The 16,024-nt window shown below is 38.1% G+C and overlaps 1 protein-coding gene across 1 annotated transcript in view; it reads left to right on the top strand.

Annotated features, from left to right (window-relative positions):
* Positions 1-16,024, top strand: part of FAN1 (FANCD2 and FANCI associated nuclease 1) — a 571,422-nt gene that overhangs the window by 357,552 nt on the left and 197,846 nt on the right. The window contains exon 6 of the mRNA XM_044078482.1: positions 10,934-11,053. Coding sequence (XP_043934417.1) covers positions 10,934-11,053 — 120 coding nt within the window. The remainder of the gene's footprint in view (positions 1-10,933; positions 11,054-16,024) is intronic.

The following is a 16,024-nucleotide window of genomic DNA, read 5'->3' on the forward strand; positions in this document are numbered from 1 at the left end:
TATTTTGTATAATGTGATTTCTTTGCTTTACGCTGCGTTTTACTTGTGTTCTGCTTTTAATTGCATATTAAAACTTGGAGAGACTGCAGCTCTGTCTCTTGAGAGTCTGGCAACATTTTTCCCACCCGCCCACACTGTTACTGTTGTGTTCTTAAACATCACCGTCTTTCTAGTTGCTTGCCCCTTATGCTAATTTGACCATGTATCGCCTTCCCTCTCCTTTCACTGTCTGGTATGAGTAAGCAAAAAATTATCATTTTGTGAAATCTCTCCCCTTCAACTATTTAAATTTATTGGCCCATCCCACTATATTCCGTAGTACCAGAGTATAAAAGTGCCTACACCCTTTCAATCTATCTTGCTCTTTTAAAAATAGTGGCTCTCCACTTAGACAGCTAAAACTTAAGTTGCCCACTTTCATACCTGACTGCTTAGTGGACACTGCAGTGTTTAGGATAAACCATTGTTTTTTCATCTTAAGCATCTATTGCAAGACCACCAGTTATTGGAGAGCCCACATTCTGTCTGTTAGTGCTTCTGTTTTCTCCTTGTGAGAGAAGGAGTAGTACAAGGACATTATTTCCTGGAGACTGCTGATCACCAGAAAGTCTAATAACTGCTTTGTAAGTGACAGTTTGGAATCTGTGCTTAATATGATCCTGGTGAAAGGAGTAGAGTGCATAGATTCCTGACCATTTCTGGTTGGAGAGCGAGTGTCTGTGCTTAATGTTTGATTGGCCTTGTTGCATTTCAAGGTATCTACAAGCCTACAGAGACCCCTTGCATTATCTGGGACAAGACTGTGCATCACCAAACAGGCTGTGGCTTGCTTCTCTTCTTGGGATTGGTGCTAACATTTTGCTTCTGATGACAGAAGAAGCAAAGGAGCATTATATCCCAACAAAGTGAAGCTGTGGTGAGACCAGCATTAGTAGTAGTCAGGCAGTAGCCGTTCATGCGACTGCCCTCTCTTTTCATTCTTGACAAGCTAATTCTTTGTTTTCAGTAAGTACTGCTTGATTTGTTTCTAACTTCAGAATATCTGCCTAAATACGTCATACTTAAATTTTCAAGGTCTACGTATTGGTTTCCTCTCAAGTGTTTGGCGGTGCTCTGCAGACTGACACCCTTGAATGACATTTTTTCTGTAAAAGCACAATTGAAATTTCTCAATACCTAGATGCACACACATCAACTAGTTTGCAGTGTGACAAGCACTGTCCACATAGTTGCAAACCGGATACTCCTGACCGTGATTGGCATTCTCATTCCAACTGTCTAATCAATAAAAAAGTGTCTGTTGCCATGGATATGAACTTTCCTGCTGTCTCTGTTACTGGCTTGGTGGTTATGGGCATTTTGAGGCAATGTAGAAATTGCCTCATGTTTACTGACAACCAGTTAATTCTCATACAAACTGATGTAGTATATGAGAGATTTATTTACACAGTCTCACTGGAGGCAAAGCTCTCATAAAAGCACTCCTGATGTCATTAAAGTTGTCAGTAGTTCACACGCTGCACCCATTGCCCACAATTCAAAGCCGACATATTGACCCACATATGCCGAGGCACTTGCATGTAACCCTCCTAAACCACAAAGACCTCCTAGATTATGTACACATAACAAATGCTCTCAGCAGCCACAAATGCGCTCTTTCAAAACAACACCCACATCATCACATAGAGCTACATCTTGTGTCGTCTCTACCTCTAAGCCCATAAGGTAAGCCACCACAAAGTCCAGCATTCTAGTCTTTGGAGACTCCTTAGCGAGATGCACTGATGTTCCTCTCACAAGGCTGAGTAAGGAGAAAGTTACAGTCAGGTGCTTAGCAGAGGCTAGGATCCACCACATTATGCATGCAGTCAGGTCATGAGACCACAATTACTAATACAACTCTGTCATAGTCCATGTGGGAGTAAATGACCTGAGAATGTACCTCCATAGATTATATGAAGAGACATCCTGGAACTCTTGGAATGTGTGTCTCGGACTGGTAAGAGCCTAACATTGAGCAACATTTTACCTTCTCCAAGGATGATGCCACAGTATGAACAAAAGATGATTGATTTGAACAATTGGCTTAGTTTCTGGTGTCATTCTAAGGGGGTGAAATATTTGTCAGCATGGAAGGAGATGGTCAACGGACCACGCTGATTTGCTAGGGAAGGTATGTACCTCTCCTCTCTAGGCTTTTGAATATTAGCTAAAACATTGCCTTCCCCTATAGTGCCTTTTTTAGGCAATGCCAAACTGAAAGTACTTCCGACGTAGCAAATCAAAACCAAGAAAATCTAAAGGTATTACTGCTGAATGCTAGGAGTCTTAACAAAAAAACTCCACTCCCTAGAAGCTGTCTTTACCCTTGAGAATGCTGATGCCTGTACAGTCACTGAGACATGGTTTAAAGCTGTGGAGAACACATCAACAGTGCAAGGTTATAGCGCCTTCCAGATATTTAGGCCAGCTGTTTCACAGGCAGGGACTAAAGGTGGAGGTGTCTCTATTTACATCAAAAAATATACTTCAAGGCTGGTTAAACAGGACAATGCACTTGAGCTGCTCCATGTTCAAATCAACATAGGTGAAATCCAGTACAACTTCTTTGCAAGCTATAGGTCCCCCTCTATGACCCAGGAAATCCATACGTATTTAAACTTAGAAACAGTAAAATATAAAAATTCCACCAGCAGACAAACCACACTGGTAGCCAGAAATCAAAACTAAGTGCAGATAAAAGCACCAGTGTAGAAACAGTAGTCACAGTTCAAAATGTCCACAAGTAAAACAGGCAGCAGGTAAAATAAATCCAAGTTGAATGCATATACAAACTGGTAAGTGCTTTCACTGTAGAATCATAGCTTCTTCAGACTTTAATGAAACAACATCTGTACTAAACGTTTGTATAACACTTTCATATACACAGACCAATCAGAAGCTAAAAACTAATAAAACAATTAAATGGTCAAAGCTGAACTCGCTAAAAAAAGTCAACCCAGCAAAAGAAAATAAACATTAATTTTTCCTTTTCCTTCTGGCTTTTAAAACATGTTTCAAAGGTACAAATTAATTTAAACCTATCCCCATATGAGAACGTACTTTGGCTATCCATCTTGCTTCATGCCTTTCTGTTTCATTTTCAGTGTTACCTAACCTAGCATTCTCATGTATAACATCTAATACCGTAAAAGAAAACCTATGCGCATTACCTTGCATCTGAACATGTTTAGCTAAGGCTTTGACAGTGTTATCTTTATTTATACAATATATATGGTCCCTAATATGTTCACGAAACAGACTGTTGGTTTTGCCAACATAAAATGAGCTGCATTGCTCACAGTTGGCTAAATAGACAACATTCGTGGTGCCACAGTTAGCGATAACATTTAAAAAATATTTCTTCCCTGTCTGTGGATGAACAAACTCATTACCCTCTCCAACATACTGACAAAAATTACAACTGCCACACTTTTTGGTTCCCTCTCCTCATTGTCCATAACCCACCTTATCTGGGTAACACAACAACCTCTTTGAATTCACCCTATTCCTGTAGTAAAGTTAACAGAAAGCAGGAAAATGTCCAAAATTTCTGACACCTTTGCAACCAAACCAAAAGTTAAAATGATAAACTAAATCACTGTCTAAGCTTAGAAAAAGAATCACAAAAAAATCCCGTTTTTATGGAGCTCCATCAAAAGTCAGGAATAGAGCAACTCAATCCATGCCCATACCATATTGCTTTATTTAACTCCCACTTTGACACCATAAAATTACTATTTAAAACTTAAATTCACCCCAGCTTAACTTCCAAGGTAGTGACTATTGTAACACACTTTCTCCATCAATAACTGTCTGAATATGTCATTAAAAAAGCACCCCTTGAAACTTAAACCTACAACCCTAGCTGCAAATAACCTGCTGTGTGGAAACCTGAAAATTGCAACAGACGCCATTATCTGCCCCATCTCAATATTCATTAATAGAGCCATCCAGCAGTCTTATGACTCATCCTTGTGGAATAAATATTTCATCCTACACTTACACATAGGGAGAAGCACAGCTGCACTCTCCTACTATAGACCCATAGCCATACTTGCCCCTATCAAATATATTAGAAAAATGCTTCCATTCTAAACTCCTAAACCACGTTCTTACAGTAACCTCCTGTCCCCCACTCAACATGGCTTTAGACCAAACCACAGTACCACTGCTGCACTAATGGATTTCTCTAACAGCATTAATCATATCTCAATTTACACAGGCATTTTATCTGCCCTTTCCTTGGACCTATCGAAAGCCTTTGACTGTCTGAATGAACTGCTTCATCAGCTTGCCTCCCTTAAGCTGTCCTACTCCAGTCCCTCCTGGTTCCTCCGTTACCCATCTGACAGATTCTAAGCAGTTAAATGGCAATCTAGCATGTCTACCTTTTTACCAGTCTCTGTTGATGCTCCCTAAGGCTCCGTTAGGATCACTGCTGTTTAATATATTTATCAATAATTTGCAAACTGCCTCAAAACATGCCAAACTAGTCCACTACACTGATGATGCAACCCTTATCTGCTCTGCCCAAAGTCTCGTTTTCTGTAACAGCTCATGCAAGATTCATTTACTTCCATAGAAATCTGTCTAGCAATATTAAACCAAAAAGACGAAAATTCTGTTTATAGTCTTAATTCTCATACCAAATGCAGAGATAACTTTCAGATCACCTCTGCAAATAACACAAATGTTGAGGTAGCCTCCAGTACTAAATTACTAGGGGTTATAGTAGATGACACATGACATTCAACCGCCATATCCAACAAAGCAGTCAGACATCAGAAGTTAGATTTGCTGTATAGATCCAAAGAATAACTAAAAGCAGCTGTATAGCATTATCATCCACCTACCTGCTGCCGCCTGCATTTCTGTATGCCTCTCCTGTTTTCACCAACCTCCATTCCACCCTGACGACTAAACTAGAGAAATAACCAAATTTGCTTCCAACAAGCTGTACTCCACACATCCCTGTATTGCTCTAAGGCACCTGAATTGGCTTGAGCTGCATCACCTACTCTTGACGTCAGTTTGCCCACAGATTAGTCTTAAATCCGTTTGCTACCTCCAATGTTATAGTGCTACTAGAAGTGTCGTGATATGTACATGTGTAAATACTTTACTGTATATATCTGACTTGTAACTGTGTTTTGCAGAGAAATGTAACCTTTTTTTGAGAATGGTCTCAAATTCACTTAATATAAACGTACTGTGTTGGAACTTTTCTCCACAGGCCTCCTCTGAAGATGGGCTCTGCCTATTTGGACTTTCCAAGTCAACAAAGATAGATAAATAATGAATAAAATGACCTGCCCCTTAGTGATGTACTTGAACTCCACTCCACCAGTAGAGCTCTCCTGTCTGTTCACAAAGCTCACAGCAAAAGCATGAAGTGATATTTACTCCAACTGTATCTCAAAATCCTGGAACCCAGTTCTGTCTCCATTCAGATTCCACAACATTTTCTATATCTTAAAAGAAAAAATTAACTGTTCCTGCTTGACTGCAGGCTTTGTCCCTGCTATTCCCCAGCCTAAATTAATCCTAAACTACCTCTCCATTGTACCTACACATCAGTGACTCTCTCTCTTCTCTGTTTTCTGTCTTCAACTATTGTTATAGCAAAATGCACAAACTTATATATAACCTAATGTACAAGTATTTAACTGCAGCTAATGGCTGATTACATTGCTGCAAAATATTTGACGTTTGTTTACCGGGATGGTCCAACTAGGCACAGGTCCATTTTCAGTAGAGGCCTTAGGGAAAAGCGCTAAAAGATACAAATAATAAAAGATACATAGTTTATAAACTTATTCGGTAGTAGCATAAACAGAAGCACATAAGTTATATATAATAAGTATACTAAGATGTACATAACGTATATTATGCACCATAACCAGTACATAAAAAAGTAGGAAATAATTGTTTCATGTGTAATACATCTTTTAAGCATGACTTATGGTAGATGTAACTGTAGTATACAAACCACAGTGCAAGGTGGAGGTGATGTGTGGAAGCCATGAGACAGAGTAATTGTGAAAAGACTGAAACAGAGTATCTAAAGAGAGAGGTAATACGTATGGCGAGTTTAGTTTATAGGTGAGATAAGTTAGACATATATCAAGTAGGCAGTAAGCATCTACAGAAGAGGATAGATAAGGTATGTGTGAGAAAACCAATACATCTGGATATCAGCCAGGAGTTGGACAAGAGGAAAGATAGTCAGCCAGGAGCTAGACAAGAGCAGAGCCAAGAATTAGACAAATGAGACTTTAGAAGTAGTTTGAACTGTGTGAGGGATTGGCAGTGGTTATGATGTAACAATATACTTTAGTTTGCAGTTATCCACTTTAATTCATTCCCATTTTGTATGTAATGCTGCTAATATTACCTGGACTTTTCTGTATGATATGCAAGTACTACTGTAAATAGTTCTCATGGAGCTTTCTGTGTATTGCTGCTAAGTGTTACCAGAGTATTCTGTATGTTGTATATGTTCTACTGTTTGTTGTGGAGCTTTTCTTCCTGGGCCTCTGTTGAAAAGGGACTTGTTTGCCCAGTTGGACTTTCCCTTAAACAAATGTCAGTAAATAAAATAAAACATTATAGTTCGTGGGTTCAGATGCTGGAACTTTTTAAGATGCCTATATTATTATGCCTCTGTTAGGAGGGCTGTCATCTGAGTGTTCAGTAATGTAATGCTAAATGTATAGAAGCTCCGAGTGTAATGTCTGCTGTGCTTGTATTGTTTTGGTAATGCTGACGTATGAGCAGTGTTTTTTTTAAATTTTGGGTCGTATATTTAAACATTTTTGGAAGGGGAAAATTAATAGGACTTGTTTATGGCACCAATGTGATCTGATTTTCTTGCATTAATTAAGTTGCTACAGTATTTTGATGTGAATATAAATAAGTAATGAGTGTTCAAAGTTTAGAAGTATTGACTTCCAACAACAAATTCTCTAGACTGTTTTAATTAGAATGTTTGTAACTAAATGTCTGATAATGTGCCATTGTACCTTGTGAAATTATTGCAGTGTTAGCTATACATTTCAGTGTATTTTTTTTTTTCTTGGGCCACAAGTTTAGTTGGTATGTGAAAGTGGAAATTAGTATGATTTGAATGCGGCACCAGTATTTGTTTATGTATTCTCATTTGTTAACTAGGGTAAAACAGTGATCCACGTGGAACATTTTCAGGTTCAGCCCTGAGCAGAACACTCCTCTGCATGGGATATTTTCAGGTGCAGACCAGGATGTACCACTGAAAGCATGTATGGCGGTTATAACTATTGACAAAGTATGTTGCACAGCGAAAACAAAACCAAGAATAATCATTCTAACAACATTTGTTATACAACTGTAACAGTTTCACCTAATGTGCTCCATAGCGGAGCAACACACGGGCAATAATGCCTGAAAGCCTGAGTGTTATTGAGGGAAATAATGGACTGCCCAGAGGTGTGGCATCAGACCTCTTAATCCCTGGAAGGTTTGTTATTTCTGTTCTAACTCTCATCCTGGAGGGCTTTATTGCACTTAGATAATGGGTTATCTATTAAATTGTTTTAAAAAATTTTTATTAGTATATTTTTATGTATTTTTGATATAAAATACCTCCTCCTCCTCCTCCTAACATTCTAAAGTTGCTGTAACATATGTAATTGTTACTGGAAGAAACATTTCACATCCAAAGTGAAAGTTATGTAAGTGTTTAAACATAGGAGTGTGCACACAGTTATATATGTTGAAACATGCACGTACATAAATGTGATACCAATTAGTCACTTTTCTTGACTGAATACTTCTCAGATGTTTCATTGTGATCAAATGAATGATGACAAAAAATTCTAAAATGCAAGCCATTGCAACCCCCCATGCCTCTTAACTCCTTGATTTTGCAGAACATCTTTAATTTTGCATCATATTCGTGTTCTGTCCCTTTATTTTCTGATAAATCACTGAGGATTACAGTTGGTCAGTAAAGTTAGGCATTATTATTTCATACTACTGATTGTTCAGATAGATTGCTGGAAAACTTCTTCTGTCCTGATTTTTTTCATTATATTTTATTTTAATTTGTGAATTTAACTTTACAAATTAAACTTCAGTGTTTAAAACGGTAAACAAAAAAAATATAGTAATGTTACAAGGGAGTATAAGATGGAAATAAGGACACTGGAAAGTTTAAATATTTCTGCCTGAATAAAACCTAGTAAAGTAACTAATAACAAAAAATGTAAACTCTTCCAGCCAAGGCAAATGAAATTCCCTTTAAAAGCGGCTCTGAAAAATGAACTCAAGTCCAGCTGAGGAGGCTGGATGGTCAGCAGATGCAGGGGCAAAAGCATAAAGGAAAAATACTAGTCTGTATGTCCTCTTGATGAGTCATTAAGCAGGAGTTAATAGGGCCAGAAATGGACTGCACATGTTTTGAAAGATGATGTAACGGACTTGGGACGAAGTATTACAGTTGAAGGATAGTTTTGGTGTGGACGTCAGCATTAAATTAACTGAGGGCAGTAGGGTCAGGTATGATGTTGGACAGACACACCTACTATATAAGACTGTGTTGAAATTTTTGGTAAGAGAAGAGAAAAATACAGAATGTGTAAACGTATATATCAGAATATATGGTGAGATATAGGAGAGAAAACATATTTTTCTTATCTCAAGTTTGATGCATCTGTTTATGCAGTACTGGCTTGGGTAATGCAGTATGGCATAAAATACATTTATAGATAGTTGTGTATGAGCCTATCCCAAAAAAGGTAATTGGCACTGCATGCATATATTAAAATGTCTAAAGATCAAGGAAACAATTTAAAATGGATTATCTGTATTTATTATGAATTCTGTGACTTGATTTTTTTCTTAGTGTGGCTAAAATAATTGTTTTATTGTATTCTGGTATTGGTATGCCTCAGATTGCAGGACATTTGGAAAATATTTTTCATTTATATTTTTGATTTGTAGTGGTAATTTTTTCTTTCGTTTCTTTTCACTTTTGAATTTCAGTTAAAGTAATCTGTTAAATATGCTTAATAACGGCTTTCTCCATGTTTCTTTACTTGCTTTGTAGGTAGTTTTGTAATATTTTTTGGTCCCACTCACAAACGACAATCAGCTGACCCAAAGTGCTCTTCATTGTTTATTTGGTTTACTGAATCTAACACCTCCCTCCTACAGGCTATCCGAGACCCAGGTTGGGGCCAGTGAGGAGTGTTGATGCACCTTGAGACAGTGTCATGTGCTGCAGAGGCAATTATTTGCATCTGCCCTAGGTTCCCCCTACACATACACCTACTGTTTAGGGGATGAACATGCAATGGGTACGCTGGCATATCGTCCTGCCTCCATGTCAATTCAGCCATTGCCCTTCCTGAAGACAAGATCCCCTTCATATCCTTCATCTCCTCTGAAAGGGAACCACAGGATGTGTGGATTTGCATACTGTTCCCTAGGATAGGCATACCATTACTCCTCCGCCTCAGACCTTCAAGACTTTAATTGAACCCAGGTCGCTTGGCTTGATCTGTTTGTGCCATGGTACTGGCTGCTTTTATGGTAATTCAGATGATCAGGTTGTTTCTCTGCCTGTTGTGTTTAGTACAGTAGTCTTTATTTAAATGTGAAAATAAAAAACACTGGTAAGTCACACCAGGGGACTATGAGACACAGGACCATTAAACCAAATAGCCCAAATAAGTCTCGCATAAAGTTTTTAAGCGCTTTCATTCATCAGAAGTGTAACAAATTCAAACTTCATATCTTTTATTTTACACCCAGTGCAAATTAATTAATTAATTGATCATAAAGCCTACAGACATTTAAATTCACAAATATCACAAAATATTCATTAAAATCACTTTGAAGCATAGTTTTGTGGAATATATTTAATTAAAACATTTTAACTGGACAGAGTATGGCTTATAAATGACATCCTGCTAAAAACTTTTATAGTCCTGTGTCTCATAGCCCCCCTGGTCTGACTTAGCATTTTTATATTTTTAAGTTTGTACTGCTTACACTGTCTGGAAAAGTTGCCATTGGTGTGTCTATTTAAATATGCGTTCTCTAATTCTGTGGTGGTTACTGTATCTTAGATTTTTCATTTAGGCAATGGCATAATGAACTGATGGCCGTGAAACCTTTGTCTTTCATGAAGGGTGAAACAGTCCATGTATGTTGTCTGCTAAAAGGGACTTATTCCTTCATTCTGTTTCAACTTGATGCTGGAATTGCTTGTCCCGCTTTTCATGCAAACCTTTCGAAGACTGAAGCTTTATCTGTCAAGTATTCCTCGATATCCTTCATACCACTTAGCTTTGGATGACTTTGTTTGTTGGATTATGCAGAGTACTAGTTTATTTTCATTTCTACTTGTCATCAGGTACTGGTTGTTCAAAATCCAAGAAATGCCAAGCGTCCTGCATTGCAGCTGACATTTTCTGGTTTTGGCCACTCACCCTAATCCTTGCGCTGGTTGACATGGTGATTCAGGCAGAGGCGATTGTTTAGCTGTGTGAAGTCGAGTTTCTCTTGGCATTCATCTATGCCATTACTACTTTTGATTGCCAGTTGTTCAGAATTAGCCTGTCTCTGTCCACTGTATAGAGCATTGTCAGGCATTCCTAAATAACTTGGCTGTCATAGACTGGAATTCATTTCTAAGGGTATGCTTCCAGCATCATGAACGTCATTCTCAGCTTTATTTTTCAATGACTATGTAAGCACACTTTAGGTGTTTATCCTTGTATCTTTGGTCTTGCAGCAGTTGTTTTAGTACCAAATGTCAAATTATCCTTTTAGGGATATTGTTAGTTAAAGTGTGTTGAAGCCTGATGCCCTTCCAGCTGCTCCCAATATTGACCTTTCTGTCTTGCAGGAGGCTGTGGAAGAACTTCGTAATCTTTTGTCACAGAATGTTTACTGTTTGGACAGTAGAGGAAGATGGTGGGATCGGCTAGCTCTCAACTTGCACCAACACTTGAAACAAACTGAAAAGGTAAATCCTGGTATGTTGTCCATGACTATTCACATGCTTCCCTGGTTCCATGGTGCAGAGTAATGGAGCCTTGAACACAGCTCAGACAACTGGGGTTTAGTAAGCAGATGTGGCAGTGGAGGAAGAGAAGTGAATGGGGACACAGGCTGTTTCCCTTTTTTTAGGAGGAGGGGTTACATATGCTCAAGGAACACAGATGTATATTTTCTCTAGAGAGAGACAAAGGAAGCCACCTTCCATGCATTAACATTCGTCAGTGTATTTTCTTTCAATGTATGTCCCTTGTAGAAGTGAGGACAGCCCGAGAAAGGCAACCGATTACATATCCCATCTGCCTCTGTGGAACTGAACAAGCACAGAGACAAAGCCACAGAAAGAGTAAAACCCGCAAACCATGCAAGTAGCTGCCTCAATGAACCTGTCCTTCAATGACTGGGAAATGAAGTGTTATTGGCTAAGAGGTGCTGATCATCAGGCGGGGGTCAAAAAAATAGCAAAAACTTATTTCATTTAATATTTTTATTAAAATATCACTTAAGATATAGGCACACATACATTAATAGAAAAGAAACCAAACCATATTAAGTTTTCCATGAACATACCTTCTGTATTACATTTTCTTTATTTCATCTGTCTTTCAGTCCAACATTACACAACTCTCTCAATTTATTCCTTCCCTTAAACCTCAGTCTTCCTCCATAAAATTATTCTGCATGTATTGTTTCCACACATTCCTTTTATTTATATGTAATCTGTTCGTTTCCTTTTTTACGTATTCCTGTTCTAGTGCTTTATCTATTTTACAATATTCAGTACTTCAAATGCAGTTGGTTTAGATTTTGATTTCCATTTTCTAGTAATTGCTTTTTTGGCAGCCAGCAGAATTAAACTTAAATAAGGCCTTGCTATGTGTAGGCAATTCAGATTCTGTATCCCAGCTCAAAAGAATGATTTCCTAGTTACAACAATTTGTTCCCCCAATATTTCTGATGGAGTACTCTACAGATTTTTTTTTAATCTGCCAACTCATTACACCCCAAAAAAACATGTTTCCATTTACCTTTTACTTTCCCATTTGCTATCTGAGGAAAAATGTTTTGAAGTCTGCTTATAGTACAAAAATACTATGCAAATACTTCCAAGTAAAAATGATACTTCTGAACTTGGTTGCACACCTGGGAGCCATATATGTGTCCTCCCATTGCTCCTTTGTAAATTGTTTTTCCAGTCTCTTTTCTCCAGTCATTTCTAAACTCCTCTGATTTTTATAATTATCGTGCAATATTTTATAAGCCCTGCTAAATCAGTCCTTTTAAACAGCAATGTTTGTAATAGATTCAGCTAAAAACAATTCCAGGGCTGGTCTTTTACTTACTTCCATATCCAATTTCTCATTGCCTATATTCTGATATCAGTACCTGATGGGGAAGGCTCTCTCTTACTACCGGTCCAAAGTTCTTCCTGGTCTCTTCCCTCTCTCTTACTTTTTCCTGTCCAGTTATTTTCTCCCAATGCCTTGGTTTCTTTTTCAGTTTTTCCAGGAAATTGGAGCTCCTCTTGCCTATTTTTTGTACCCCTGTTTAGTCATACCCATTGGCAAAAAATCTCCTTTCTAAATTCATGTGTTTATAAGATAAATCCAAGAATGCATAAAGGACCAGGACAAAGTCCAAACATTAATATATGCAGAAAGACGTCATGATATGCATGCACTACAAGATCTACAAGAGTATGTGCCCCCGCGTTCAGCTTGTGTTCTCCCGAGATGGCTTCTGTCTATAACAAGACATTGTTTTAGTGTTTTGTTGTTTTTAAATGCAAACTTTGGTGAGGGACCTATAACCTTACTCAAATCAGGGTCCGTCATAAGGTTGAGCCAGTTCTTTTTAACAGTGTTGCATACTACATTAACATTACTAGAATAAGTTAGAGTAACTGTGCTCGTGTTGCTAGTAATAAATAATTCATTAGAAGTAGGTGACTGTGTTGTACTGTCAGAGAAGTAGGGTTGGTCCCCCTGATACGTCCTCAGTATAGCATATCAAGTTCTAGAACCCACCTGTAAGTCATATTCCCTACTGAAAGCCGATTTCTCCAAAAACTGTGTCAAGCTCAATAATAGCAGTTTATTGATGTAATGTAAATACATGCTAACATAGTCTTCATCCCTTGTCAGTAGCCCCTTACTACCACAAATCTACCATTATTGTGTTTTTCACTCTTCTGTCACTGTTGGAACCTTTCTAGCAATCAGTAGTAGTAATAGTTTATTTTATCCCTGACATTATGCTGAATATCCATTCACATGCTGATTTCTTTCCAAATAAGTCTCCTGCAGCATTACTATTTGCATTCTGTATTTTTTAATATAATTCAACTATCTTTCCTTTTGTCTATACCTTTAAGGCCATTTACATTGCAAGATACCATGGAGTAGTAGTTATGATAAAGATTATATGGCCACTTATTATATGTGACATTTTTTGAATCTAGATTTCCAACTTTTGTCTTACATACACTGTTTGCTAGGCTGAACTTTTATACAGTTATTTCTTCTCATCTCAGTTTAAACCTATATCACATTACTCAAGACTTTTTGATTTTAAGTAAAACCCTCAAAAAAAATTTTTTTCAGAATACCCCATCCCCTGTTAACTTAGAGCAACTTGCAAAACTATGTGCAATTTTCAACAAATGCAGGTTAACCCTCCAGATAAGAACAGGTGTCCCAATTCAGCAGCTGCACCCACAGTCAAAGCCTCATCTGTAATTAAGGTTACCCATGCCATGTCACATTTTGCAGCATGTGTTCCCACAAACACCAGGTTGCTGTGTGCTGTTTTCTTTTCTGTATTCCACTCCCAGATGTGAAAGCAGCTTGTATGCTTTCAGAAAACAGTAACTTAGCACAAAGAAAAAGTGCACTGACTACCTTTAAATAAAACTAAATTATGCACTTGTCTATTAAATGGGCAGCCACGGTGGTGCAGTGGTTAGCATTGCCGCCTCACAGCAAGAGGTTCTCTGGTTCGATCCTCGGCTGGGGTGCCTTCTGTGCGGAGTCTGCATGTCCTCCCTGTGGTCGCATGGGTTTCCTCCGGGTGCTCCGGTTTCCTCCCACATCCCAAAGACATGCTGCAGGTGGATTGGACACTCTAAATTGGCCCTAGGTGTGTGTGTGAGTGTGCCTTCTGTGGAAGGTTGGGCGCCGGGCTGGCAACTCGACACCGTAAAACTCCACTGCCATTCAATGTGCGGACAAGGTGATCCGCTGTGGCGACCCCTAACCGGGAAAAGCCGAAAGAAGAAGATGCACTTGTCTATTAAATGTATTCAAGTGTTAAAGTTGCTGGGGAGGCTGCTTTGTCTTATTCATTTCCCATAATTTTGAACTTTATTTTTCACTGAACTGCTTGTGGTGGTACCTCTACATTTTGCATTTCCCTCATCAGAGAATGCTCAGAATTCTCAAGATTAATTCCTTGCACCTTCAGGAAGCTCGTCTCCATTTAAAAGTAAAAAAAGCAAACAACCTGCAGATGCATGAAGGAATCTTTGTAAGTTACACCCAGAACAGAATATACAGAATTCCCTTGGCTGTTTTCAGCTGCAGACTTGTATCTCATTTTGAACATTTGCTAATGGAAAAAGCTAATATGTTTGCAAATGCAGGAAGCTTAGTATTTTTCATGGCTTTCATCATTTTCTTATTTTTCAAGCTTGTTTGCTTACAAAAAATGTGTTTATAGCTTAAGCAAGTAACGTTAAGCTAGATATCCACCTTTGTAAAAGCAAATGGAATTATCATCATAGTTCTACATTTAATGTAATCAGTACACTGTTACCCCCCCCCCCCATCCCCAGCAGCCCAAGATCACAGCATTAGATTAACTTACCTTTGCGTCTGTTTGGCCTTTCATGTTGTACTCAAACCTGTATTTTTTGCAACTAAAAAAGTGTTTATTTTAGTAACCATTTAATATCTTTAACACATTCGTTTGTCACTGAAAAGACCCCCCCACACACATTTAAAGTCTCCCCACTGCACACACTACAAAACGGCTTTACAATATAACATGTACTTTATATCATGAAATGTTTTATACAAGTACTTAAAAGAACAAAATTTGTTTTAGTTGCAATTGTTTTTTTCCCTTTTTGTCCTTCCATTAGACATATGGGGCATAATTTTGGTGATTCGTGTGGTTTGATGTGGTGTAAGTATTATGTCAGTGATGAGTGTTATTAAAAATATTTCCTGTTTTTTTCTGCCTTTTTCATGTTGGGACATTTTGCCTGGACAGTCCGTTTCAAAGTAAACTAGTTTTATAACAAGTGGAATCAGAAGTGAAACTTATTGTGTGGTAGCTGATTTTATTTTCTGTAAAAGGCGTAGTCTGATTTGCTTTTGTTCACCTAACCACACTAGAACTTTTGCTTGCAGTTCTGCTGGGAATTTAAAGATATCTGATCCCAGTTTAAACAAGGCTGTCTCATTTTGGTACCATAATGCATTAGAACACTTGGCCACAACCATCTGCAAGTTACTAGCTGTAAATTTCCTCTGCCAGCATAATGTATGCATTCATCAGTTTTAGAGCTTTGTCCTCTTCCTGTAATTTGTTTCTTGCCACCAGTTTGGTAGGTGGGAACTAGTTTAATCATTTGTAATATGCAATCATTTTATATTTGCTTATTGAGTTTGTTCTTTGGTAAAATGTGTTTTTCTTGGGGAAACCTACATAGTTTATCATAAGCATTACTGCTGCATTGGTAATAGTAACTTTTGGGGATAAATTTCATAGCAGGCAAGTGTCTGACCAACTGACCCAGTTTTCTGAGCTTTCTGATGTTCCTGAATGGGTTGCTTTCCCCCACTGGAAATGAGCAGGCACATGGTTTAATGAAGAGAAGCACTGGGACTCTTGTCTGTTCTGTTTTTGTCACTCAAGCATTGGAAATTTTTACACT

The sequence above is a fragment of the Protopterus annectens genome, chromosome 7.part1 (assembly GCF_019279795.1).
Source record: "Protopterus annectens isolate FY-2018-M chromosome 7.part1, PAN1.0, whole genome shotgun sequence".
NCBI classification, from domain to species: domain Eukaryota; kingdom Metazoa; phylum Chordata; order Ceratodontiformes; family Protopteridae; genus Protopterus; species Protopterus annectens.